General features: G+C 45.7%; 2 protein-coding genes across 3 annotated transcripts; both read right to left on the reverse strand.

Moving 5' to 3' along the window:
- Positions 1-18940: 18940 nt before the first annotated feature.
- On the reverse strand, positions 18941-20379 carry LOC136521585 (B-box zinc finger protein 20-like). 2 transcript variants are annotated; one of them, XM_066515334.1, is made up of 3 exons: positions 19971-20379; positions 19507-19887; positions 18941-19437 (listed from the first exon to the last, which is right to left on the reverse strand). In XM_066515334.1, exons 1-3 carry the CDS (start codon positions 20184-20186, stop codon positions 19093-19095), a joined length of 942 nt encoding a protein of 313 aa, XP_066371431.1. In that variant the 5' UTR covers positions 20187-20379; the 3' UTR covers positions 18941-19092. The 2 variants fall into 2 exon arrangements, with proteins under 2 accessions (XP_066371431.1, XP_066371432.1); XM_066515335.1 differs by having other exon boundaries at positions 18941-19404; positions 19971-20373.
- A 3549-nt stretch (positions 20380-23928) lies between these two features.
- LOC136524651 (uncharacterized) lies at positions 23929-24675 on the reverse strand. Its single transcript, XM_066517934.1, has one exon. It carries the CDS (start codon positions 24673-24675, stop codon positions 23929-23931), a length of 747 nt encoding a protein of 248 aa, XP_066374031.1.
- Between the last annotated feature and the right edge of the window lie 2955 nt (positions 24676-27630).

Here is a 27630-nt window from a genome sequence, read left to right on the forward strand (position 1 = left end):
TGCAATATATGCAGTTTGCTTGTATTTCGGCAAAAAAATCTTCGCAGTTTCAATCCTGACACGATTATGCGTAGTTCAAATAACGTCCGAACAGTTGGTCTGCTACTGATCCCTATGGCCTTGGCCGCCCCATAGTCTATAACATCGAGCGCGGAGCCTGTGCACATGTAGGAATAATAGGCATGACCCAGGAACCGTAGCCGACCACCCATGATATAGAGCGCGGAGCCCGTGGCATGTGTAGGGAGAGATTGGTGACTGGGTCTTCTCCATAAAAAACCATGCAAAACATGTGCTGCTTGGCAGTTGTTGTATGAACTTGGAGATAAAGGCAGCATAAGCGGCGTCCGAGCAATGTGTTCTATGTTGAACTCTCGACCTTGGCTGACCCATAGTCCATAGCATCGAGCGCGGAGCCCGTAGACATGTAGGACAAATAGGTGTGACCAAGGAACCGCAGCCGACCACCCATAATGTAGAGCGCGGAGCCCGTAGCACGTGTAGGGAGAAATCGAAGACTAGGTCTTCTCCGAAGAGAACAGAAAAGAAAAGATGTTGCTCTCCGATCGGGAAAAGTGTTCGGCGATTTTGGAGAAAACATGTTCGGCGATAACGTTTGGAGAAATCGTGTTCGATGATTTTGGAAGAAACATGTTTGGCGATAACATTTGGAGAAATCGTGTTCGGCGATTTTGGAGGAAACATGTTCGGCGATTTGGAGAAACGTGGTCGACGCAGTTATGGCTATTACGTATTGGAGTTCGTTATGGAGCTCAGCGACCGCAATTGGATGTTAAACCATAATTGAGACAAAACGGAGACAAGTTATGGAGACTAAAACTTTACTAAATATAAAATTGGAGAGTACATATCTGGAGTGTTTCAAGGATAGAAACGTATAAGGTGTTCAATGTGCCACGAGTTAGGAACATTGACTCCTTCTAAGTCACTTAGGCGATAAGAACCTAGTCGAGTAACCTCCTTTACAACGTAAGGCCCTTCCCAAGGGGAAGAGAGCTTGTGCATCCCTTCAACTTTTTGTTTTCTGTGGAGAACGAGATTGCCGACAGCAAATGAATGACCTTTGACGTTTTGGTTGTAGTACCTCCGCAAGCCTTCCAGATATTTAGCTGTATGAAGGTAGGTGATTAGGCGTTCTTCCTTGGCCCTATCGACGTCCTCAGACCGAACGGCCTCGGCCTGCTCTTCATCATAATTTTCCACTCTAGGAGCTCAGAAAGTAACGCCCACTGGTAGTATGGCTTCTAAGCCATAGACCAAAAAGTATGGAGTCACACCGGTGCTGCAACTAGCTTGAGTATGCAATCCCCAGACTACAACTGGAAGCTCCTTGAGCCATCTACCCGGGTGCTTTTCTTCTTTCTAATATAGTCGCTTTTTGAGGGCATCAAGGATCATGCCGTTCGCCCGTTCGACCTGGCCGTTGGCTCTTGGATGGGCAACGGAGACATATTTGATGGAGATGCAATGGTCTTCATAGAACTCCTAGAAGTGATGGCCAGTAAACATAGTTCCGAGATCAGTGATGATGCTGTTCGGTAGACCAAATCTGTGGATGATATCTTCGAAGAGCTCAACTGCTTTCTTTGCAGTAGCCGAGACGAGCGGTTTATATTCAATCCACTTGGAGAACTTGTTAATGGCGACATACACGTATCGAAAACCACCTGGTGCTGGTTTGAAAGGGCCAATCATGTCCAGTCCCCAGCACGCGAAGGGCCAGGAAGCTAGGATGGTTTGCAGCTCTTGCGCCGGCACGTGTATTTGTTTAGCGAAAAATTGGCATCCTTCACAACGTCGGACGAGGTCCTCTACATCAGTGATAGCTGTGCGCCAATAAAAACCAGCTCGAAAAGCCTTGCCGACCAGTGTTCTCGAGGCCACGTGGTTGCCATAGGAACCAGAGTGAATTTTGAGAAGTAGCTTTACTCCCTCCTCTTGGGTGATGCATTTCTGCAGTATCCCTTCCTTGGCGCTTTTCCTCATTAAGTTGCCATCCACCAGCACATAAAGTTTGCTTCGACGAATTAGGCATTTAGTTTCAGTCTTGTCGGCGGGTACCTCGACGCTGGTGAGGTACTTGATGAATTGCTCCCTCCAATCGGCGACCGGTGAAGGTACCGCAAGTACCAACTACTCGGTAGGGGGGGACCTCTTTGACTTCCTTATCTTCTTTGATGGATGGCGTCAGGAGATCTTGAACAAAGACCCCTGGTGGGATCATGGCGCGAGAAGAGCCTAGCTTGGATAAGTGATCGGTGAGCTAATTTTGGTCACGTACCACGTGGTGATACTCGATGCCATAGAATTTTCCTTTGAGCTTCCTGATTTTGGCGTAGTATGCATTCATCTTCTCACTAGAACAGGACCAGTCCTTGTTGAGCTGGTGGATAACCAGCGTGGAGTGCCCGTACACCATGAGGCGTTTGACGCCGAGCTCGACGGCTATATGGAGACCATGGAGACACGCTTCGTATTCAGCGGCGTTGTTGGAGGCCGGAAAGTGTACCTAGAGAACATAGCGTAGCTTATCCTTAGTCGGCGTAATGAACAAAATGCCCACACCAGCACCATTGATGTTAAGGGCACCGTCGAAGTACATGATCCAGTGTTTGGGGCAAGTTGTGGCGATGGGCTCTTGGATCTTGGTCCATTCAGCGATGAAATCAGCAAGTGCCTGTGACTTAATGGTAGGTCTGCTTCTGAATTCGATGGAATAGGTGCTAAGCTCAACAGCCCACTTAATGATGCGGCCATTGGCCTCTTTGTTGTGAAGAATGTCCCCTAGAGGGAACTCAATGACCACGGTGATCTTGTAGTATTCGAAGTAGTGGTGGAGTTTGCGCGACGTAATAAGAATGGCGTATAACAGCTTTTGTACCTGAGGATAACGAGTTTTGGGCTCACTAAGTACCTCGTTGATGAAGTAAACTGGACGTTGCACTTTATAAGCGTGCCCGGCTTCCTCGTGTTCGACGGCAATAGCTGTGCTCACGACGCAAGTAGCGGCGATGTATATTAGCAGAGTCTCATCTAGACGTGGCGCCGTCATGATCGAAGGCTTTGTTAAGAATAGCTTGAGCTGCTCAAAAGCTAAGTCTGCCTCCTCCGACTAGGAGAATCGCTCAGAGGCCTTGAGGAGTTTGAAGAAAGGTAGCCCTTTTTCACCAAGGCATGATATGAAGCGACTTAAAGCAGCCATGCAGCCTGTAAGCTTCTGTATATCCTTGATGCATGTCGGTCATTTCATATTGGTGATGGCAAAGACCTTGTCAGGGTTAGGTTCAATACCTCGAGCACTGATGATGTAGCCCAGCAGTATACCGGATGGAACTCCAAAGATGCACTTTGAAGGGTTCAGCTTCCATCGATACTTGTTTAGGTTGGCAAAGGTTTCTTAGAGGTTGGCGATAAGGTTGTTGGCTATCTTGGTCTTGACGACCACGTCGTCTATGTAGGCTTTGACATTGCGGCTGATCTGTTGATCAAGGCACATCTGGATGGCCCTTTGATAGGTAGCCCTGGCGTTCTTGAGTCCGAAGGACATAGTTGTGTAGCAGTATGCACCGAATGGCGTAATGAATGATGTCTTGATCTGGTCTTCTTCCTTGAGGGAGATCTAATGATAGCCAGAGTAACAATCAAGGAAGGAGAGTAGGTCACAGCCGGTGGTAGAATCTACAACCTCGTCTATCCGAGGCAAGCCGAAGGGGTCTTTAGGGCAGTGTTTGTTAAGATCAGTATAATCAACGCATGTTCTCCATTCTTTATTCTTTTTTCGAATGAGAACAGGGTTTGCTAACCAATCTGGATGATACACTTCTTTTATAAACCCGACAGCTAAGAGCCATTTTATTTCTACCCTAATAGCCTCCTTCTTGTCTAGTGTGAATCGGTGGAGTTTCTGCTTGATCGGTTTGGCGATCGGCAAGACATTCAAGGAGTGCTCGTTCTTCTCCCGTGGTACCCCCGACATGTTTGTAGGTTTCCAAGCAAACACATCAGCGTTGGCATGTAGGAAGGAGATGAGCACGCTTTCCTATTTGGGGTCAAGGTGAGCCCCAATCTTCATGGTCTTGGAGACGTCGTTGAGGCCGAGGCCGACCTCCTTGATTTCCTTAGACTTGGTGGAGGCACGAGGAAGCTCTAGCTCTGGGATCTCCATATCATCGGTGGGCACTGTCTTGGCTTCGGCGACCATGCTAGCCATCTAGATGGAGAGGTCAGTGGCTTCGATGAGAGCGAGACTCTCTGTCTCGCAGGCATAGGCAACGGAGAGGTTGGCCCGTAGAGTTAGGACTCCTACAGGCGAAGGCATCTTCATCACCAGATATGCATAGTGCGGTACAGCCATGAACTTGGCTAGAGCTGGCTGGCCAAGTATGGCGTGGTAGGCGGTGTCAAAGTCGGCGACGTAGAAGTTGATATGCTCAATGCGGTAGTTGCTTGCCGTGCCGAACTGTACTAGTAGGATGATCTCTCCAAGTGGTCTGGATGCCCTTCCAGGTACCACACCCTAGAAGGAGGAGTCAAAGGGTGTGAGATCTGTTATCGCGAGGCCCAACTCCCTTAGGGCCCCGGCGAAGAGTAGGTTCAAAGCACTGCCACCATCATCGAGGACTTTTCTAAAGAGCATCTTTGGACAGTTGCGTCGAGGACGAGGGGAAACGCCCTATGTAGGGTATGTCTGCCCATTGGTCGGCCCTACTAAAGGTGATGGGGACCTCAGACCATGGGTGATAACTAGGGTTGGTGGTGGTTTCCTCTGAAGTGACGGCAAGCACTCGTCGGGCAGCGAGCTTCCATTCTCTTCTACTCTTAGTGGAGGCGAGGCCCCCAAAGATGGTGGCAACCACCTTATCGTAGTCCTAAAAGGCATTGTTGTTGCCCCTAGGTGGTCAGCGACCTCCGGCTCCATTGTTGGCGTTGTCATCGAGCCTCTTGTCCAAGAACTCCTTAGCCAGACCAATGCAGTCCTTCATCTTGTGTTTGGCATTTTTGTGAAGAGGGCACGAGCCGTCAAGGATCTTTTGGTACTGTTCATCGTAGTTGCGCTTGGCGCGAGGTTGAATGACGGTGGCAACGATGTGTTCTGGCCAGCGGCGGCAATTTTGGCCAGGCTTGTGTCCTCTTGTCCGATCACAGTCGCCGTCGCGATGGTAGTTGCGGTCGTCGGGGCGGCGGTTGCTGTGGCGCCGGTCATCAAGGCGATCATCGTAGTGGTGAGATGGGTGATGAGTGCCTACATCCTCGTTGAAGCGCATCTCAGCTTCCTTGGCATCGGCGTACTGGTTGGCAGTAGTTATCATTTTGCCGATACCGGTGGGTGGCTTGCGGTTGAATTTGGAGCAAAGCTCGCGATGGTGGAGTCCTCGGATAAAGGTGGTGATGACTTTAGCTTCCGTGATGTTGGGAATAGAGTTCCTCATCTCAAAGAAGCATCGGATTTAGCTGTGAAGGAGCTCGAATGGCTTCTGGTTGATGGGGCTAAGATCATGCTTTGTGCCAGGTCAAGTACACGTGGCCATATAGTTGTCAGTGAAGACTTTCTTCAGCTCTTCCCATGATCCGATGGAGTTTGGCGCAAGGCTGGTAAACCAGCTCAAGGCGGGTGGCGTGAGCATGATAGGGAGATAATTTGCCATGACACTGGTGTCTCCTCTGGTGGCGCAGATAGCAGTGGCGTAAGCCTGCAGCCACTGAGTCAGGTTCATTCTTCCTTCGTAGGGCTCGACCCCGGTGATCTTAAAACCACAGGGCCACCGAAGCGTTCGGAGCGCCCTTGTGAAAGCTGGAGGCCCCTTAGGGTTGTTGACACCATCGTCTGTGGTGTTGCGGTCAGGGATAGGCTCAAGGGCTGAGTCCGGGTTGCTGTACTCCTTTTCGTACTCCTGGCGATGAAGCACTTCATCCTCATGGCGACCGAAGCGACGTTGCTCGATATGCCATCGCGCATCCTGGAGGTTGCTAAGATGCACTCGAGCGTCCTGTTCGACCTCCTGGTCATGTTGGCGATGGTGTTCGGCGTGATGCCTCCTGGCTCCCCCCTAGAGAGGTAGTGACTAGTCAACAAAACGGCTTTGACTAGGGCGGCGATTGGATCTTGGCACAGCTGATCGGTGAATCATGCTCATGGAGCACGAAGGTCTTTGATCCTCGTGAATCTCATTGACCTGACAATGAGCCACTTTAAGCATGGCGGCAATCTTGACGAGCTCAGATGTTTGAGGGAAACGAGCGAGCTCATTAGCGGCTACTGCCAAATTGGCGCTTGGAGTCTTGAAGATGTCATGGCCATCAATGCGGAGAAATTATTCGTTGAGGTCACGGTGGAGCGGGAGCGGTCTTCCTTGAGAATCGAGCCGATTATTCCGAGCAGCCTCGGCCCTTGCAATGGCTACCTTGTTTTCTCATTGCTGTGCGCGGTTGACACCCTGGTTCTCCTGAGCAACGCGCTCCTCCTCAGTTTCACCGTTACGAGGAGGGCTGTCGATGCTGCTGTTGAAGATCGCACCACCCCGGAAGGGTGGAAGGAGAAATTGCTTGGAGAAGGTTTCGGCAAGGGTCTCCATAGAGCCCTGAGACTCGGAGCCCTGAGTTTCTTCTGGGATAGTCTGGAGGGGCACCCTGGGGCTCCGACCTAAGTGTAGCATGTTGACGGCTAGCGGAAGCTGAACGGCGACCTAGTCGGTGAGTAGACGGGCGCAGTCCACCTAGTCAGTGTGTTTGCCCCTCAGGGCGTGTTGATAAGCGGCGGTAGCGTTGGTGGGCCCAAAGGGTAGGGCCATAACCATTGTAGTTTTTTGAGCGGCCTTCGATAGATCTAGGTTGGAGGGCGATCGACGCTGAACCAGAGTGTCCAGAGCCAATTCGGCGATGGAGAGACAATCGGCGAGCTTCAATCCGACCCGATTGATGGATTCGATCAGATCGCCATTGTTGATCTGCCTCCTCTGGTAGCGAGGAAGCGGATAGCGAGTCATTGCTGAAGGAGACCTCAGAATTGGCTCCAAGATTGGATCTATAGTTGCAGGTGCGGGGGTGGTCGGCGCAGAACCAATCTGCCCTGGCTTGAGGAGCTCTCCGACTCCGTTAGCGTTGAAGACCCACGAGATGGATCCAACCATGAAGATCTGGCTGGGCTACGGAAGGGACAAAGTGCCTACGGGAAAAGCCATCTTATTCGATGAGGAAACAGCACACACACCCCTATCTAGCGCGCCAACTGTCGATAGAATATCATCAGCAGTCCTCCGAGGGGTATCCCACGAAGGTAGATTGATCGGCAGAGGAGCGTGAGATCAAGAATAAGAAGGCAACAGAGACACATGAGTTAGACAGGTTCAGGCCGTCAGTATGACGTAATATCCTACTCCTGTGGTCTGTTGGTTTGTATTAGCTATCGTATGATATGCCGTGATTTTGGAGGGGGTCCCTACCCGCCTTATATAGTATGGAAGGCAGGGTTACAAGTCGGTTAGATCTAAGAGATAACCAAAAAGTAATAACTAATTACAGGAATCTTGGGATCATACATATCCTAATAGATCTCATAGTATCTTCCCGATGTCTTGCGGGAGGCGCCGAGCAGAATCGTGTCTCGCAAGGCTTTGTCTTGTGGGCTAGGCCACCCCTAGGGGTGTAGCCCATGTGGCCTGCCGTGGGTATCAGGGTCGTACACCCCACAGAACCTCTTGAGAAGATCCTTAGTATACTTCTCTTGAGAGATGAAAATCTCTTCTCTCATTTGCTTGACTTGAAAACCAAGAAAGAATGTAAGCTCTCTAATCATTGACATCTCAAACTCCTTCGACATCAATTCACTAAACTCTTTGCAAGAATCTTCATTTGATGATCCAAAGATGATATCATCAACATACACTTGACAAATGAAGATATATCCATCAAGCTTCTTAGTGAATAGTGTGGTGTCGACCTTCCCAATAGTGAAGCCCTTCTCAATGAGAAAGTCCCAAAGGCGCTCATACCAAGCTCTTGGGGATTACTTAAGCCCATATAACGCCTTGGACAACCTATAAACATGATTAGGATATCTAGAGTTTTCAAACCCGGGAGGTTGATCAACATAGACTAGTTTATTAATAAGCCATTTAAAAATACACTTTTTACATCCATTTGATATAGTTTCATTTCATGATGTGATGCATATGCAAGGAAGATACGAATGGCTTCTAGTCTTGCTACCAGTGCAAAGGTCTCTCCAAAATCCAATCCTTCAAGTTGAGAGAACCTCTTTGTAACTAGTCTTGCCATGTTCCTCACAACAACGCCTTGATCATCTTGCTTGTTGCAGAACACTCACTTTGTTCCAATGACTCTTGCACCTTGTGGTCGCTCTTCAAGAGTCCAAACTTCATTGCGGGTGAAGTTGTTCAACTCTTCATGCATGTCATTTATCCAATCCGGATCTTGAAGAGCTTCTTCTACCTTGGTAGGCTCAAAACAAGAGACAAAAGAGTGATGTTCAATAAATGAAGCAAGTTTTTGAGATCGAGTCATTACACCCTTTAATGGACTCCCTATGATGAGATCTTGTGGATGAGCTTATAGTAGAGGTGAGTTTCTTCTATCAACCACTTGAGAGGGAGGTTGTGGAGCATCAACATCTTGTGTTTGTACCACTATTTGATCATGGGAGACATGAGTGTCTTCATTTTCTACTCTCCCATCTTTATCACCATCTTGTGGCACACTTGATGAAGAAGGTGGATTGATCACTTGTACAACATCTTCATCATCTTGAGGCTTGATGTCTCCAACCAGAATATTCTTCATAGCCTCCCTCAATGGTTCATCACCTACATCATCAAGATTCTCATATGCTCCTTGGGAGCCGTTAGATTCATCAAATTCCACATCATATATTTCTTCAACTAAGCCGGTGGCATGATTAAATACTCTATATGCTTTGGACTTTGATGAGTAACCAACAAGAAAACCAATATCACAATATCTTTAAAACTTTCCTAGGTGTTGCCGCTTCTTATAAATGTAGCATTTGCAACCAAACACCCTAAAGAAGGAGATGTCTGGCTTCTTCCCATTGAGCAACTCATAAGGTGTCTTGCTAAGAAACTTTTGAAGGAATAGACGGTTGGATGCATAGCATGCGGTGTTGATAGCTTCTGCCCATAGAGCTTCGGGAGTGTTGTACTCATCAAGCATTGTTCTTGCTAGTGTGATCAATGTTTGGTTCTTTCTCTCAACTACACCATTTTATTGAGGAGTATATGTTGCGAAGACCTCATGCTTGATCCCAACTTCATCATAATATGCTTCAATGTTTGTGTTGTCAAATTCTTTCCCATTGTCGCTTCTAATCTTCTTGAGCTTTACTTCAAACTCATTTTGTGCTCTCTTGGCAAACTTCTTAAAGCATGATGCAACTTTAGATTTGTCATGAAGTAAGAACACCCATGTGTATCTTAAGTAGTCATCAACAATCACAAGACAATAAAGATTTCCTTCCAAACTCTTGTATGTTGTTGGTCCAAATAAATCCATGTGGAGGAGCTCTAGCACTCTTATGGTTAACATGAAAGCTTTTGTAGGATGAGTATTTGCATCTTGCTTGCTGGCTTGATATGCACTACAAAGCTTGTCCTTCTCAAACTTCATATCCTTCAACCCTCTCACCAAATCATTCTTCATTAGCTTCTTGAGTGAGCTCATCCCAACATGAGCAAGTCTTCTATGACATAGCCACCCAAGTGTTATTTTGATGAATAGGCAAGTCTTCAAATTAGCATCTTCGGAGGTGAAGTCCACTAGATATAGGTTATTGTATCTAAATCCCTTGAATATCACTTGATCATCATCTTTCTTAGATACAACCACTTCCTTCTTGGTAAATAGGCATTGGAAGCCAAGATCACATAATTGTCCAACGGATAGCAAGTCGAAGCTCAATGAAGCAACATATAGCACATTTAAGATTGAATGATCATTTGGTATTGCCACTTTGCCTAATTCTTTAACTTTGCCCTTTGAATTATCTCCAAATGTGATTCTTTCTTGTCCATATACTTCTTCATATAGGGAGGTGAACATACGAGGATCACTGGTCATATATTGTGTGCAACCACTATCAATTACCCAATGACTTCCATCGGTCTTATAGTTCACCTACACATAAGAGATCAAGCTTTAGGAACCCAAACTTATTAAGGGCCCTTGACTTTCTCAACAAGTGACTTTGCAACCCAAATTTTTTTAGGCCTATTCTTGTTGGGAGGTCCTAAGAACATAACTTTCATCTTGCCACTAGAGTCCTTTCTAAGCATGTAATGAGCATTAAAAACAAAGGGTCTAGCATGCTTGGGCAAGAGTTGTGGTGGTGGAGTTTGACACTCATAGGCAAAGTGGCCTTCTTGTCCACACTCAAAACAGCTCTTTGGCTTTGGCTTTGACTTTTGTTGTTGTTGTTGAGCTTGAGCCTTCTTCTCTTGGTTTGCCAAATACCCAATGCCACTTCTATCCATCTTTATGATGGTGTTCATTAGTAGCTCACTTTGAAGATGCTTGCCTCTTGTGAACTTGCTCAATCCAATCTTGAGATGTTCTTTCTCCAACTTGAGCTTCTTGTTCTCTCCCCTGCGTGCATCAATATTCTTCTCTTCCTTGAGTTTCTTGTTCTCTTCTTTGAGCTTCTCATTCTCAAGAATCAAATCACCACCATGATCAAAAGTTTCTAGCACTATAGTGTTGGTGGTTTTGAGCTCTTCAAGATTTTCTTGAGCTTTTCATTATCATGCTTGAGCTTGACATACTCATCATAGTTGTCGGTTTCAACCACTTGCTTACCTTTGCTACTAGATCCTTGCTCAATGCTCTCAACAATTAAATCATCACATGATGTAGCTATATCAATCTTAACAACATCGTTAGTAGCATCACGTGGCTCATTGGATAAAAATTCTTGAGCAATGACAAGATTATCATGATTGATCTTGAGAGTTGTATATTCTTCTTTTAGCATATTGTGGCTAGTGATGAGCTCATTATGTATCCTCTAAAGTTTATCATATTTATCTTTAAGCTCTTTCTTAGAAGATTTGAGCTCCTTGAGTTTGGATGACATAGCATCATTTGCTTCTCTAAGCTCAACACTAGCCTTTTCCGCTATATCACATTTAGCTAAAAGAGAATCATTCTTAGCTTCTAGCTTATCATTCTTAGCTCTAGTATTTCTAATAATCTTAGTGTATTGATTTAGCAATTTAACAAGATCATCATATGAAGGTGATTCAAATTTATCATCATCACTATCACTATCACTATCATCATTATTAGCATGATCAAGCGTGAGTACATTTTATTAGCACTCTTTTTAGGAAGCATATCAAAACAATTAAGCTTTTTTATAATGAGATGATAGCGTTCCTCACGCTCGCTCTTAGTTCCCTCATGGAGCGCACAAATGTCCAACCATAGTGCATGGGCGTCCTGGTGGTTCCTCACCCGGTTAAACACATTTTTGCAAAGGCCCCCTAAAGATGGTGTTTCGAGCCTTTGCATTCCATTTCTCATAATTTACTTCATCACCTTGAAGGTACGTGGGATCCAGAGGTTTTGGGAATCCTTGTGAGGCGGCTCTAAGTATTCCAACATCTAGAGCTTCTAAATACGCCTTCATGCGGATTTTTTAATAAGGAAAATCATCCCCCTCAAAGATAGGAGGAGGACCATCCCCATGAGACATCTTTCTCTAGATGGTTAAGTCTAAAAATGTGAGCACGAGGCTCTGATACTAATTGAAAGGATCAAGATGGCCAAGAGGGGGGGGGGGGGTGAATTGGGCTAATTCTAAAATTCTTTACAATAATTAAACCCTACGGTTAGCCCACTTCACTCCTTGTGCATAGAAAGTGTTTCTATTGTTCTACCGCACAAAAGTTTAGCAACCTATGTTCTAATCCTACTCTAGCATGGCAATTCTATGAATGTAAAGACAAGTATTGAATTGCTCAAAGTAAAGGGAGAAGGAGGAACACGACGATGTTTTATCGAGGTATCAGAGAATCGCCACTCCCCACTAGTCCTCGTTGGAGCACCCGTGCAAGGGTGTAGCTCCCTCTTGATCCGCGTAAGGATCAAGTGCTCTCTACGGATTGATTCTTCAACACTTCATTGCGGTGAATCACCAACAACCGCTCACAACTTGAGTTGGGTCATCCACAAGCTCCGCCGAATGATCACCAAGCTCCCAATCACCACCAAGCCATCTAGGTGATGGCGATCACCAAGAGTAACAAGCACGAACTCTCACTTGACCACGACAAGCCTAATGAGAAGGGTGGATGCACACTTTGCTACTCTTACTTTCACTAATGAGGCTTCTCTCTTGGATTCTTAAATCTTAATCACCTCACTAGGACCTTGCTTTTCTTGGCACTCTCAAAGGTGTTTCTCAGCTATTGGAATGAGCAAAAGTGATCCCTTAGATGAATAGAGGAAGTATTTATACACCCTTGTTCAAAATGAATCGTTATGTGCCTCTACGGGGTGACCAGATGCTCTGGTCAAGGTGACTGGATGCTCCAGTCAGTTCACCCACTACTGCGCAGTTTAAGTTGTGACTGGACACTGGCCAGCGTCCGGTCAGCACTGACCGGACGCGTCCGATCGCGAAAACTGCTCTCTGGAACCTTACTGGAGTTGACCGGACGCTGGCACCCAGCGTTCGGTCACTCACCTCTTAGCGTCCGGTCGTAACCAGATGACTTCACCTTGATCAAATGAACTGACCGGACTCTGCGTCAGCATCTGGTCACACCAAAACCAGCGTTCGGTCAACATTTTACCCTCCATTCACTTCCAACTCGCAATCATATGTGTATGAAGTTTGCTTCAATTGATCTAAGGGCTATTTAGGAGCTACCTAGTGCTAGTTTTGACAAGTATGCACGACACCTAACCCACTAGACTCACCTATGTCAAGCTACCCATCCATACCCCCCTTAATAGTACGGCCAAAGTAAAACAAAGTCCTAAACTACTCTAAGCGTCTCTTCAACATCAAACGACACTTAGAACTAGTCCATCCTTAACCTTGTCATCCATCCTTTGAAAACCGAAACGATTTCCATCATAGGGGCATGACAACCATGATTGCCTAATCAATTGTCATTACCATGACCTAACTTAATTGCATCTGCAAAACACACGTTAGTCACAGTAATCTCGTATTGCCATTAATCACCGAAACCCAATTAGGGGCCTAGATGCTTTCACCTAGCTATTTAATATCCTAGATTCCTTGTTATCTATGGGTTATTGCATTGGGTAGTATGATGCTAGTGCTCAACTAAAGCCATGATCTTGTAACTTGACTAATGGTATATGCAATAAATACTAAAAGATGTTTTTAGCAACATAGAATCAGGGGGCTAGAGCATTAGGCTATTATATGGTGCTCTAAATTTCTCTCACTAAGGATTTATCTGTAAGTAAACATCCAGAACTTATAGTACAACTATGAGGGCTGCATGGCTCTAGCTTTAGCTCAGTATGAGAACCTTTTCTAGCTTGTTAGTGGTTACCTTTATTGACGGAAGAATGACTTGATGAATTGGGTATAGTGTGGCATCTGTCCCCTTGTGTATAGGCTGCACATCATTGTGCCATCGCAAAGGGAGGCTCTATATCTGTTTGCCGAGTGAATCTAATGGCCCTAACTTGTTAAATGAACCTTTGAAAGGCTTCATAGTGAATTATGCCGACCTTTCTAGGTAGTGGGTTAAGAGGCTGATCACCTCGGGCGAAAGGATAAATCACGACTCACAGTAAAAGTGTACAACCTCTAAAGAGTGTAAAACTGGTATATCAGCCGTGCTCATGGTCACGAGCGACCTTGGAACCCTTACAGAATAGATGATGAACACTGATGATACGGATGATAAAGATACTCATTAATGGTTAATTGTTTATACTATTCATTATTCATGTTTACCTGATCATGTATTTACATGGCTTATGATAAACTTGTTGATACTCAATTGCTAAAATCATGACTCATTAAAAGGTAATCGCAGTTAAACCAGTGTTAGCCTTTTGAGCCTCACGAACCCCATGTTATATTTGTTGAGTACGACATATATTTATGCTTGCTTTACTTTTCAATTATTTAAAAAAATCTCGGATGGATAACAGATTGCTAGTCTGGAGGAGTTAGGCTTGTGATCAACCAGTCAGTTGTCCCTGTAGATTGGACTCTTCACCCGAAGATCGGAGTTGTCTTTCCGCTGTTCGTTGTCTAAGGTTATATTCTTTATGCTAAGTACGTTATATATTAAGCATTGTCTTTTGATATTACCCTTATTTGTAGCTATATATGAAATTTGACTTCCTAGGTTCATATATGGTGCGTATCTGGTTTTATTCTTAAAACTAGGTGCTACATTCTACTTGATCGTAATGAAGCAGCGCCACATCCCAGAGTGTCTTTCCTTGACATGAAACACGCCGGCCAGTGGGTGGCGATGTTGGCGGCGGGACCGACTGGGCTACCCGTGGATCATGTCATGTCATGTTATTACAGCTACAGGCCAGCGACTGTTGCTCCTCCAGTCGACACGTGTGCTTTCGACGGCGGCGACCCAGCTGTCGCGGCCGTGTGCATCTCCGTCCTCGCGATGTGGGCGAGCGGCCACCCCGTCGGGGGGCTACGCCACACTGCTAGGGCACTGCCGGGCCGGTCATGCGCAACACGCAGGGGTGGCTGCGCTTTGCGCCACATCAAGAGAGAGAGGGAGAGAGAGAGAGAGGATGGGGACAGCGGAGACGGGGACGGTGCGGAGCCAGCGGCGTCGACGAGTGGGGGTGGGAGCGGCGGTGTTGCCTAAGGCGGCAATGGGTACGGAGCGGTCGATTTATTTCCTTTTTTGGGATGCGGGCGAGCGGCGCGAGCAAATGGAGCGGGTTGTTCCACCCCGAAGGACGCATGGGTCTAATCATTGTCGTTAGAAATAAGATCGAAGAGAATAAAAGATATCTGTTTTGACGCTAAAATATATTTCTTACTTCATTTTTTTATTTGCAACTTGGGTATTTTTATGGATATTTTTTATTACTTTTTAGGAAGGAAAACTCCTTTTTTAAAGACCACTCGTCCGTCTTTGTTTATCCTTTCAAATACAAATGTTGATAATGTTTTCAATATATATATTCATAATAATTTTTTTAGTGATACAAATGTTGATATACTATTTTCAATACTTCCTCCATCTTAAAAGTATAAATCTCGATTTCCGAAGAGTCATTCCTAGATTTGACCAAAGATTTATAAAAAAATATTACTAATAATTATTAAGCATCACTAGATTAAACATGAAATATATTTTTATAATAAACCTATTTAAAGATATAAATGTTGATAATATTTTTTATGGATATAGTCTAACTTAAAATTGTTTGACTCTTTTGTTATTAACAGAGAAAATATATCTAGTTAATTAAACTTGACGGCTCACGGCTGGCCGGGTCTGCCGTCTCTGTTCGTTCGTGCAGCCTGCAGCCAGCGGCGCCAGCGAGAAGTGGTTCGGATGGACGGACGCCATGGATCACTCTGGGTGCACGCATTGCAACTGCAACCACTCCAACTTGGCTGTTGGGCAGTGGAGAGGGACGACGAGTCGGTGACGATGCGTGTTTTGTTGCGTGCTGTGCACCAAGCCAGCTGCATGCCTGATTTTGTTGAGTTCGCGACGTGCATGGACCAATGCATCGCATCGCAGCCATCGTTGCGTGCATCCCTCCTCCGCATGAGCATGCACGCAACAGTCTTGGATTGGCATCCAGTTAGCTCCTCTGCGGAGGTTTGGCAGCGCCTAGATTTGATATCGATGTATTACTTCCCCTGTCCCGAAATAAGTCCTTGACTCAATCGCGACTTTGATCGAATATTTAAAAAAAAACTAATGTTTATGATACGATAAATATCATTAAACTAATTATGTCATCTATTTTCGTAGCAAACCTATTTAGAGATTTTTTTACGAGCTTTAGAGATACGGTTTTTGATACTATTTTCTATAAATTTAGTCAAAGTTAAGATTGATTAACTCCTCAAAATATGACGTGGGGACTTATTTTGCTACGGATGGAGTATATGTTGTGTGTTCAGGTATGGTCTACAGTGGCTACTGCCCGCAATTCTCGTGAAGTCTAATATTTTTAAGTTTTTTAATTATAGATAGAATACATTCACATTAAAATTATGTGAGACATAAATATTAATATTATTTTCACTAAAATTTTAGCTTGTCCTAAATTTTAAGTTGTTTTTTTCCGGGATGGAGTGAGCAGACATAAGCATGGAATTCTGTTTGGAGGTAAACATGCATTCCGGGTAATGAAAATAGCGTGTACTGCAGCTGCGACTGTGTGCATGTTTACACGGCTGGCGCACGTAGCAGTTCAGGTGTGTTCGAGAAGAGTTTTTTTCAAGTATCCATGGAGCTTCCTCTTCATGCAAGAAAACGTGCAGTCCAGGATCTTCTTCGATGTTGAAGGGAACAACACCAACTGTCCTTGGAGATATTAATTTCAAGTACTGCAAACGACCCTCTTAATTTCACTTGTTGCCAAAAGATTCACGCGATTTAGATATTTTTAGTGGTTGCATGGTGAAGTACAGCTCATACCAAAAGTTTCTTTTTAGCAACCAGAGTTCAAATTTCTTGCAAACGTCAGTAGTGGTTTGGAACTTTGGATCTCGTAGGAATTATAGGAATATGCTAAAAAAAATCTCACAGGATCCAATTCTTCATATCCTTGTGTACTCCCACGGTCCAAAACTAGAAAAAAAATCTCATTTTTTTAATGAGTCAACAATCCTAAGTTTCAATAATTTTGTAGGAAATAGTATCTATATTTATATCTTCAAATAATCTTATTGTGAAAATGTATTCCATAATTAATCTAGTGATACTTATTAAATTTAGTTTTTTTTAACTCTTTGAGAAAGCGTGACTTTCATTCTTTTTTGGGATGGAGGGGGTAGATTATTTTGGGCATATTTTTGGTTTGTTGCATTAGCATGTGTCTAGACTTGTGCAATGCACTTTACTTTTGTTTATTAGTCCCAAAGCTCTTATATATATAGTTTAGCTCTTATATGTGTAGACTTGCATGGTGCTCAAACCAAGTCCAATACAATGTTAACTAGTACGTTAGTTTTGGTCGTGTTAGGCAAGGTATATTTACACATGCTAATGGGGCATACCACAAACAATGAAATATTCTCACCTCTTCCACCGCTCCTAGAACATTGGACGTCTACTCGAACATGCGTGAAGGTGACTACATGTAACACATCGCAAGCAACCAAACACAAACTTACCCAACACAACTTCTCTGTGCAGCCCAACCAAACAATAAGATATTGCGTACGTTTAAATTGTTTTGAATGGAACTGCATAAGATATAATGCGGCTAAAACTAATGCAAAGCGACCAATCATACCTTATTAGATCCAACCATCTATATTCCTGTTTTACGAACTTGACCAACCAAACATCTTACAATCTAGGGGGCATTTACATATTTACCATTATTACGGATGACATCTTACACTGTGTCACTAACACATGAGTCACTGACATGGTATTGAAATAATATACCAGGTGGGGAGCAATCCCCCCTAAGACATTAAAAGAAAAAACAACCCAACATTATAGGTGTAAAGGGCCAACCCAACATCCCCCTAAGATTCTATAGTGGCTGTGTAAAGGGCCTATTTGGATTACTTTTGGATTATTAGAATCTGGAGTAATAATTTGGGCTGTTTAGATCCCTAAATTATAGGTGTTGGATTATTGTCCATCCATCTACCCTATTAGTAGATTTGAGATGGATTATAGGATTGCAATAATATGTTGGTGGTATTTTAATCTAACCCATAATATAGAATGTCTGAATCACCTAGACATTATTTTATTTGATTACTACAATCAAATAGACCCTAAATTCTTACAATCATCCAAAGTGGCCTTACTCTGTCAGGACACGTTCTTGCACAAGTTGGAGACCGAGGCAACCTCACTTTGGTATCTCTACACAATCTAACAGTCGTTTGAACCAAACGGCATAGGACGGTGGCATTTCCATTAATGAATGGCCACTTCTTCTACAATATAACAGTTAGCATGTCTGACTTTGCTCTGCCAAGACTAGATATATCAGTTTCACGTATACAGAAGCATGCGAGATTTTTTCCCCAAGACCGGCCATTTGCATTGTGTTCGGAAAGTAATAATAATAAGTAAATTGGTGAAAGGTCAAATACAGGTGCAAACAGGTTTTGAGACAAGACACTTCGAAAAAGGGGAGGACATATCCAAACTCCTTAAGGCCTCGTACATTTCGCATGGAATGGCCACCTGCAAAATGGAATGCTAGCTAAATTTGTATAAGATTCTTCAGTTGGAGTAATTCCTGGGCTGATTGTACTGTAACTGAACGGGCCCTAATTAGTCTCAAACTGCCCCTGATTTGTGTTCAACCAACAAGAAAAGAATCTCGCAATCCAGCTACCTGGGTGTGCTGGCAAATGTATACGATTTGGTTTTCTATTTCTATTCTACCAGGATAGTATTAGTATGGGAGGGAGCAGTATTCTCATGTCAATCAGGATCAGGTAATGCAATTGCAGCTATCATATTACTGCTAAAAAAATTAGCTCATGCAGCGATCGATCTACTATACGATCAAGAACAAGATTGAAAGGCAGCAAGGCACCATAATTGTTGACGAGGTTCACATCAAAGTCAACTTGAGATTGGTAATTCAAATCTTTTTGCTACCTCAAAATCAAGGAGGTGGCACACATACATGACACAACAAAAGTTTACAATACGGTAACAACAATATTACCTCATGATCAAACCGTAATATAAACTGCAGCAAACTCAATTAACTGGGATTGAGCACTGCTAGCCAGTAGCGGTAAGTATATATATGCAGTAACAACAGGACACGGTAAAAAGCCAGCACCAACAAGCTCGCTCATACACACACTGGTCACAGAGGTCACGACTGATACAGTACAGCTCAGAAGCACCAGAAAGTCGGCGCCGGTGCCGGCCGCGCCTTCTTGGGCGGCGGCGGCTGCGGGAACTCCGGCACCGCGAACACGTCGCTGTCGCTGTCGGAGTTCCAGCTCCTCTCCCTCACGCACCCCTGCTGCTGCTTGGCCGCCGTCGGAAGGACCACGACGGAGGCCGGCACCTTGTCGAAGCACAGCGGTCCGCCGCCGGACCACGCGCCTCCGCGCTTCCCCGGCCGGCCGCCGGCCACCACGTCGAAGAGGTCGGCGTCCAGGGACGGCACCTGCTCGTGGTCGTCGTCGCTGTAGCCGGCCTTCTGCTTCCAAGAACGAACCACCGCGAGGTCGATCTGTTAGCTAGCGTCATCCGGCTGCGGATAGAATAGAACAGAGCGCGGCGACGATGGCTGGGCACGTACCGATGCCGCTGAGAACGCGGGGTCGTCGAAGAGGAGGTCGTCGACGCGCCAGCCGGGGCAGATGTTGGTGAGGTAGTCGGAGATGCTGCTGCCGCCGCCTACGCCGCTGGACTCAAGAGCCGAGGCCTTGGCCGCGCAGGAGCCCTGCGCGCCGAGGACGGGCACAGCGTCGGGCTCGCAGGCGGCGCCGTTGCCGCGGCCGCAGTCGTCGTCGTCAGGGGAGGGGGGCACCTGGTCGACGAGCGCGGCGGAGAGCTTGGCCCCGACGAGGAGGAAGCGGGTGTGCTTGGCGGTGAGGTCGTTGGCGCTGTGGATGGGGTCGTCGCAGTCGGGGCACAGGATGGCGCGGTCTTCCACGCAGAACACGAGGCCCCTCCGCTCCTGCAAGGCGCACCAACCATGTCAGCAGCAGCAGCAGCTCCGAATCCGATCCTCTCCGTCTCCGGCCGAAGCATGCACCGGACCTTGCAGACGTCGCAGAGCGGCGCGGCGGCGTTTGCGGCAGCGTCGGAGTCGTCGTTGCCGGAGGCGGGTTGGAGGAGCGGTATGCGGCGGTGCTTGTGGGCGAGCTTGTTGGCGCGGTGGACGCGGCGGTCGCAGGCGGAGCAGAGCGCGGCCTCGTCGGCGCAGCAGAGCACGGCGGCAGGCGCGGCGCCGCAGACGTCGCAGCGCACCTGCATGGCTAGCCTATCGGAGACCAGCTAGCGCTCAGCCGCTCGGGAGGAGGAGAATCTGGTAGGCACTAAGCTTGCTCTCAAGCTACAGCGTCAAAGGTTGAAAAAAGGAGGCTGGAGAGAGACAGGGGAGAGGACATGGCGGGATGGGTACAGCGAGGAGGAAGCAATAATAAAACAGAGCACGAGGGGTAGTGAGATTAAATTAAATTATCCGCCATGACAGCGAGAGGCGAGATCTTGTTTGGGGAAGAGGGGAGGAGATAAGGGCCAAGCCAAGTTGGCCACCTGGTTTTGTGCTTCTTTGGATTCAATTCACGGCTTACTGCATGGCTCTTCTCTCAAAAGCTAGATTAAGGTCTATTTGATATTTTGAGCTCACGGTCTAACATATCGAAGCCAAAAATTAGCTCTACTCCATTCAAACAGAAAGGCTAACGATCAAACACAACTAGCTAACAAAAGCCAAACTAATAGTTCATTGCTAGAGATGTATGTAAATTTTTACGAGGAATACAAATATACACCGGTTAATAATCAACTATTTTTTAGCTATGACAAACAATTAGTCTTAGTCGGTCCAAACAGACTCTGAGTAATTAGCCATAAATAAGACCTACATAGAATCAACCAGATAGATTTTGCCCAACTTTACTTGATAGCTTTGCTTACTTTATTACATGCATATGCCTGCAAGATATTTGTACTTTTTGCAATGCAAGTGGTTGATGGTTATTGTTGTTGTTCCTTCCAACATTTTTGTAGAAGTTGCGATGAGTTTCTAAAGTCCAATTGGGTATCCATTTAGGTGAAACAAATGATAGCCTCCACTTGGCAATAATATTAGTTCTATTCACATGCATAGGAGGCATATCATCAAGCCGATATAGATGTACATCTTTGTGTAGTTGGATTATTGTAATTTTTACTATATAGATGTAGTAACTTTATATAAAGTTACTATAAGAGCCATGTACATCTTTGTGTAGTTGGATTATTGTAATTTTTACTATATAGATGTAGTATTGATCCTTGATCTATCTCCTGAGTACAATTTTGACTAGTGTTAAGCCATTTTGGCATGCGACAAGGGATCACGACTCCCAACACAAACATGATAGGCCACTTATGGAGTCTTAGCATTCACTCAAGAATATGCTAGAGGCTAAGCAACCTCCTACATACGGTTGCCCAATTAGCTTCCTTGATGTGGAACTTGCTGAGTCAAATTGGAGTCTAACTAAATATGTACACTAATATTATATTAAATAAATAATGAGCAAGATTATGAGCAATAAAACACTACCAACAGGAACAAGTATGTCCAAATAACTCTAAATTAACCACCAATAGATATTGTTTGTAGAAAAATGGTACAACATTTGTATTTTATTGAAACTAAATTAGTTATATGTTTTAGAGATGTAAACATTTTTTTTTTGAAAATACATATGTAGGCAAAACCAATTTTAAAACTAGTTGAGGGCTAAAGTTGTCTAGTTTAGTAGTTAAATGGCCAAAGTAGTTTGATTGTCATTGGACCTTGACGGCCACAATCAGACTCGAAACGATAACTCGATTGTAAAAAATAAACTTCTTCCTTATTCTTCGAGGGGTAAAAGTGAGTTTAGCTATCGTGACCATATACCGGTAATTTTTCAATCTCAAACCTACCAGCAAAGTCTCTCACAAATGTTTATGAGTTAGAACTTTTTTTTTGCGAACAAATTTATGAGTTAGAACTTGCATACGTTCATTCATAAAAGTAAGTATGGGTACAAGTATGCAAGCATTTGCATCTATAAATATGCCCTACATTAGTTGCTATTATTGTGCAAAAGTTACTTCCTCCGTCCTGAAATATAAGGGGCCCAAGTTTGCCATAAGTCAAACTACGCTAAGTTTGACTAAATTTATAGAGAAGAATATCAACATCTATAACTTCAAAGAGGTATATTATAGATATATATTTTATAATATATTTAATTAAGCTAATTCGAAGTTCTCTATATTTTTTAATAAACTTAGTCAAAGTTACTACTATAGTTTGACTAAGGATAAACTGAATCCTTTATATTTTAGGACAGGACAAAGAGAGTATACCATTGATAGAAGGCTACAACATCATAATAAAAAATATTTCTGACATTTACAAAAAATGAGTAAAATCTCGTTAGAGGATATAATCCCATCTACATGCATGCCAATGCCATAGATAATTTTTTTTAGACGAAAGAAGAATTATATTAGATCAGAGCTGAGTACATCATCACGTTACAAGCACACTGAAATACACTAGGTATATCCAGATCATCTAAATTGTACCCACGCTTTGTATAGCACAAAATCTCAACTCCAAACCTGTATGATGATTCATATAGACGACCGCACGGTCAAACACTTGGCTAAAGGCCTGAGAACATATGTCCAACGAACGACAGCCAACATTCCTGCAGGCGAAGTGGGGAAACTTCTTTCTTTCTTGTGTCTTTCTTCTTCTTTCTACCACCAAAGAATAAGAAAGACTGATCTGAAACTTATTCTCTCTAGTCCTTCGCTGTGGTCAGATCTAACCACAATAAAACGAAGAAGAGGCCGGAGAAAATTATTCCATGACGATGACATCATCTCCGCCTTGATGTCGCCATCCGGAAAGCCAAGTCTCCATGTCGTCAAGCCGACAAAGTTGCTGATGCTGATGTCGCCCTCATCTTCAATAGAGCCGCCATGGAGAAAACGAATCCACACTGCCCCCTCGCCGTCGCCAGAGAGGAGGAGGAGGAGATAAATTCCTAGTACCAAGAAACTTGGCATGGAGAGACTATAACCCTAGATGACCCGGTCTACTAGAAAACTTATAAAAAATGATGGATCCCCACTCCCTCCGACCTCCGACGAGATACAGGAGGGAGAAGGGAGGGAGACCAACGGTGGTGGATGCGGAGGCGATGGCGACGACGGCGCTAGGGCGAGCGACTCGCTAGTCGCGGAAACTTCCCCTTGAGACCTCGATAGGAAACCAGCCCAAAACGGATCTCAACCTTGACTCCAATGCCATAGATAATTGAGCTCGCTTGTTTGCACTCAAAAAATCTCTCCCCCTGTACTGTACTGCACACACAGTGTGTAAACTGGGCCTAGCAAAGTCAATGCTGCACGCCTCGGATCACGACTTGATGGCACTATAAACCTCTGTGAGTGGCATGGTCCATGTGACAAAAAAAAATACGCATGTCATGTTCTGGATGTGTACGTACGTACGGGGCCCAATTAATGGACGCGTGGACCACCACTGTACGTGGCACTGTGTAGCGTGCTTAATCTGCGTGATGAGCGCGTTAGTTGTTCATCGATCGTTTCATTATTTCTGCTCCCATCGATCTCAAGTCTCAACTGTTGCTAATCCGGCCGGCCGGGCCGGCTTATTATTGTTGCTCCCATTGGTCAACCAAGAGTACCTACCTACAAGTAAGCTAAGTAACAATTAACTAACAAGCACAGCGATGTGGTTGCCATGGCGACGACTTCTTCTTGCTCCTCTTAAACATATGTGTCGACCATGGATCGATCGCCCAGCTACTACTTTTTTTTTTTCGAAAGCGTGCGCTGCACGTGCTTCATTAAGAGAAGAAAGAGTTTTCGTTACACCATGGTTGCACACCACGGCGAGTTGCCATGATATATAAACCACGCACACTAACAAGGATCGCCGGCTTTAACGGCGGTGCTAAACCGTTGTACTAAACGTTTAAACAAATGTTGCGACCGAAGGAGGTGGGTGCGCGCTGTAACCGCCAGCCATGAAGAACGACGCCAGACACCTGTACCCGGCGCCGATGTAGGCGTCCAGCTCTTCGGTGACCACGGCGAGCACCTGTGTCGTCGTCATGGCAACGTTGCTAAAGGTCCTGTTGTTCCGTTCTTTCCAGATGATCCAGGCGACTAGGAGGACGAGTGAGTCGAAGGCCCGTCTGAAGGTTCCCGGGACTTCGTCGCGTGTCAGCAGCCACCAGTCGGCGAGTGTGGAGTCGTTGCCCGGTGCAAGGTGCTGGTGCCCCGCCGAGGCGAGCAGGCGTGCCCAGACCTCGCGCGTGAACGGGCAAGAGGCCAGCAGGTGGTCGGTCGTCTCGCCATCTTGATCACAGAGCGCGCACGTAGCTTCCGGCTGCAGTCCATGTCGTTTGGGACGGTCCGCTGTCCAGAGGCGGCCATGCAGAGCGAGCCAGAAAAAGAACTTGACCTTTGGCGGCATGGCCGCCCTCCAAACGAACTTGGCGCCCAGCAGAGAAGTCATACCGATGAAAAACGCCCTGTACGCCGACGACGCGGTGTAGGTGCCGCTGGCAGTCCACTTCCAGATGAAGCGGTCGGAGGTGTGCGGTGATAGCTGGAACGTCTCCAGGGTGTCCCAAAGATGGATATACTCGCAGAGTACCGCAGCGGTGGGCGCGCCAGTGATGTCCCTGGTCCATTGCCGGCCGTCGAGGGCGTCCATGACGGTGCGGTTGCGACGGCGGCATGCTACTGCCCTGAAAAGGTTTGGGGCTGAGCGGCAGATAGGCCCGTTCGGCAGCCAAGAGTCCGTCCAGAAACGGGTCGAGGCGCCGTCGCCGACCTAGACGGACACCGAGGCCCGGAACATATGGTCGACCTTGCGTTCCGGCTTCGACGGCAACAGCGACCAAACCGCGTCCGGCTGGGATCGACGCAGCCACTCCCAGCGAAGCCGCAGAGCAAAGCCGAGCACCCTCAGGTCCGGCAGGCCCAGGCCGCGGAGGTCCTACCAATCAATCTGTATGTAGCTGCAAGCATTATTGAAGTATGCTGAACTTTAAGTCGCTTGCATGCTTACCCTTTTGAGGTCACTGGTACCTCAGTTAGTTAGACACTTAAACCTGATGGAATATTGGACATTCGGACCTGATGATTTTTTTTTGAGCAACACCTGTTTATTATATATCAGACCAGGAAAAATTATCGGGCCAAAAATTTTAGTTCACGCCCACCTGACCGATGTGATGGACCAGGCCAGGTTATTTTATTTCTCTCTTTTTTAAAAGTTATTTTTCGTATAGGTCGGGGTTTTTTTTTTGGGTTAGGTTGAAAATTTTGAGCCCATCTGATGCATTGTTCGGATCGAGTCAAGTTAAGTCAGATTTTTATAGACAGGTCAGGTCGGGATGCCTGTGTCAACGATATTCATCCTTAATCCATCAGCCCGTCGTCGCCCTGTCAGAAAAGATCAAATTTGGTTATCTCTGAATGAAATCCGACAACAGGGAGTAGGAAACGATGGTAAGGGTAAAGGAAAATGCTGATCGCAACCACGAGGCCTGGCTACCAGAACGGCGTTCTGGAAAGGGCCACGCTGAGGCAGGTCCACCATACCCCACCGCCAGGATGGTGGAGGTGATGTTGGGATTATTGCTAGAGATCGTAATGGATTAGTGATTTTTGCGTACAGTCTGGTGTCGATCGGGGACCGATGGTTGCCGCCGAGTCGATCAGACATTCAGACTGCTCCAGAGCAGTTTCAGCAATGCATGCAGAGCACCGGGAAGGATACCTCAGAGCATAGCTTCGCTGTCCAAGAAGCAAAAGAGTACGCTCCGAGAAGCAAAAAGAGGAAGTTGGTTGGAAACGCACATCGAGTGGCTTGGGCGATGAAGTGACTAGTGAAACCTCGGTAGTCAGGTGTCAGCTCGGATATATGTCGCGCGTACTCCGTACGTCCTGATCGCTTTGGTTGTCGTCGATCAGCTAGCTACCTATATGTGTGTATATGTATCCATCACCTCCATCCAGGAGTACGGTAGGTCAGAAAAAATAGTGTTTCAGATGGAGCACCTTTAATTTTGCCCTCTAGATTCACATGTTCTTTTAAGTAGGAGTTTATGGAGCTAGCTGAGGCTGATGAGTTGTTTGACTTTAAAAAGGTTTGGGAGAGATCTACGCTACGCAGCAGCCATCTGTGACGATTCCGAGGGAGAGTTGTTTTGTTTCTATCTCCACGGTTTTTTTTCGCGACCACAACTTCACGCGTAGTTCGTTAAGATGAAGAGCCGAAAGAACGGCATCCACAGCGCAGCTACCGGATCCCGAGAGATCCCATAGTGTAGGTTACAGAACCACAGAGAAAGTGGTAAGGAAACCGAACGACAATAGAACAGCAAGAAAGGCAACAAGGAGAGACCCTCCACTACAAACCTAACCGACTGGACCTACAAGGAAAAATACATTAACACAAGGTTGTAACACCCCTGGTGTTACGAGCTTGCTTAGTACCGAGATTTAAGCACGAAAGGGATTAGCCAAGTAAGTTTTCGGGTTTTAAAAAAAGTATAACACATGTGAAATGATAAACAAATTCTATGTGACTCACTTTTGTGGTTGGAAAAAAATCAAAATAAATAGTGTTAACTAGTGCTCTTGGGAGCTCAAAAATCAAATTTGACGTAAGATAAGCTCTTTTTGTTAAGTCGGCAAACACTTGAACTATTGTTTAAAATACCATTTTTGGCGAATTATATTGAGCAAAATAGTTAAATGGTGCTTAAATATTTTTCTCCTATGGGTTAGTATAAGGTATGGACTATTGCATGAAATATTTGTCGGTAGCCGTTAATATGGTTTAGGCCTTTTAAAAATTGTAACAAAAGTGTTAATGGCTGTTAGTTCGAATTGAAATCCTTAGCTTTTCTAAGTATGGAAGGGTAGTAGACAATGTCATTTTGGCATTTAAATTCTAACTAAAATGTTTAAACACTAGTTTCATGTTTTTGTACTGTTAGTTGCTTCTAAGTAAGCACTTGAGCATGGTGTAGGTCGAAGTTGTGTTGTACGTCGCGTTGCCTCCTTTAAAATTGCTCTAACGTCGTTAAAACGCGTGAAATCATGTTGTGGGCGCTCTGTTCGTGAACTGGCGATCAACGCGACGAGCTCATACTGGCATCCATCTATCTCCTTCCCTGGTTGCCCTCTGGTCATGGCGATGGCGTTGCTAGGTCGTTGGCGATGTGGACTTTACGATTGGGGAGTTAGTTGAACCTCAACTGTGATCAGTAGTAACTTTTGCTACGCTTTAAAACACATGCATGTCACCTAGGGCAGCCGTTCGGACTGTGTTCGCGGTCACCGAGGGCACATCACGGTTGGCGTCGGGATCACGTTGCAACCAAGCCACGGCCACCGGCCTGTGCGTGCGCTAGGCCAATGCCGCGCTGCGCCCAGGCCTTGCTTGGCCCGACCCAGCTGACGGTCGTCTGGTCCCACTGCCGTGGCCTGCGCGCGCCAACGTTCAGCCACCGAGCCATGCGCTGGGTCATGGCGCTCGCCCCACCCTTTGTCCTACCTACCACGTCGAACCTCTGGGCATGTGGCATTGCCGCCGCGTCTAGGTCGATGACCCCGGTCACCATGGTGATGAGACGTTGCCCTGTCCTGCCCCGCT

This window comes from Miscanthus floridulus, chromosome 18 (assembly GCF_019320115.1).
Source record: "Miscanthus floridulus cultivar M001 chromosome 18, ASM1932011v1, whole genome shotgun sequence".
Lineage (NCBI taxonomy): Eukaryota > Viridiplantae > Streptophyta > Magnoliopsida > Poales > Poaceae > Miscanthus > Miscanthus floridulus.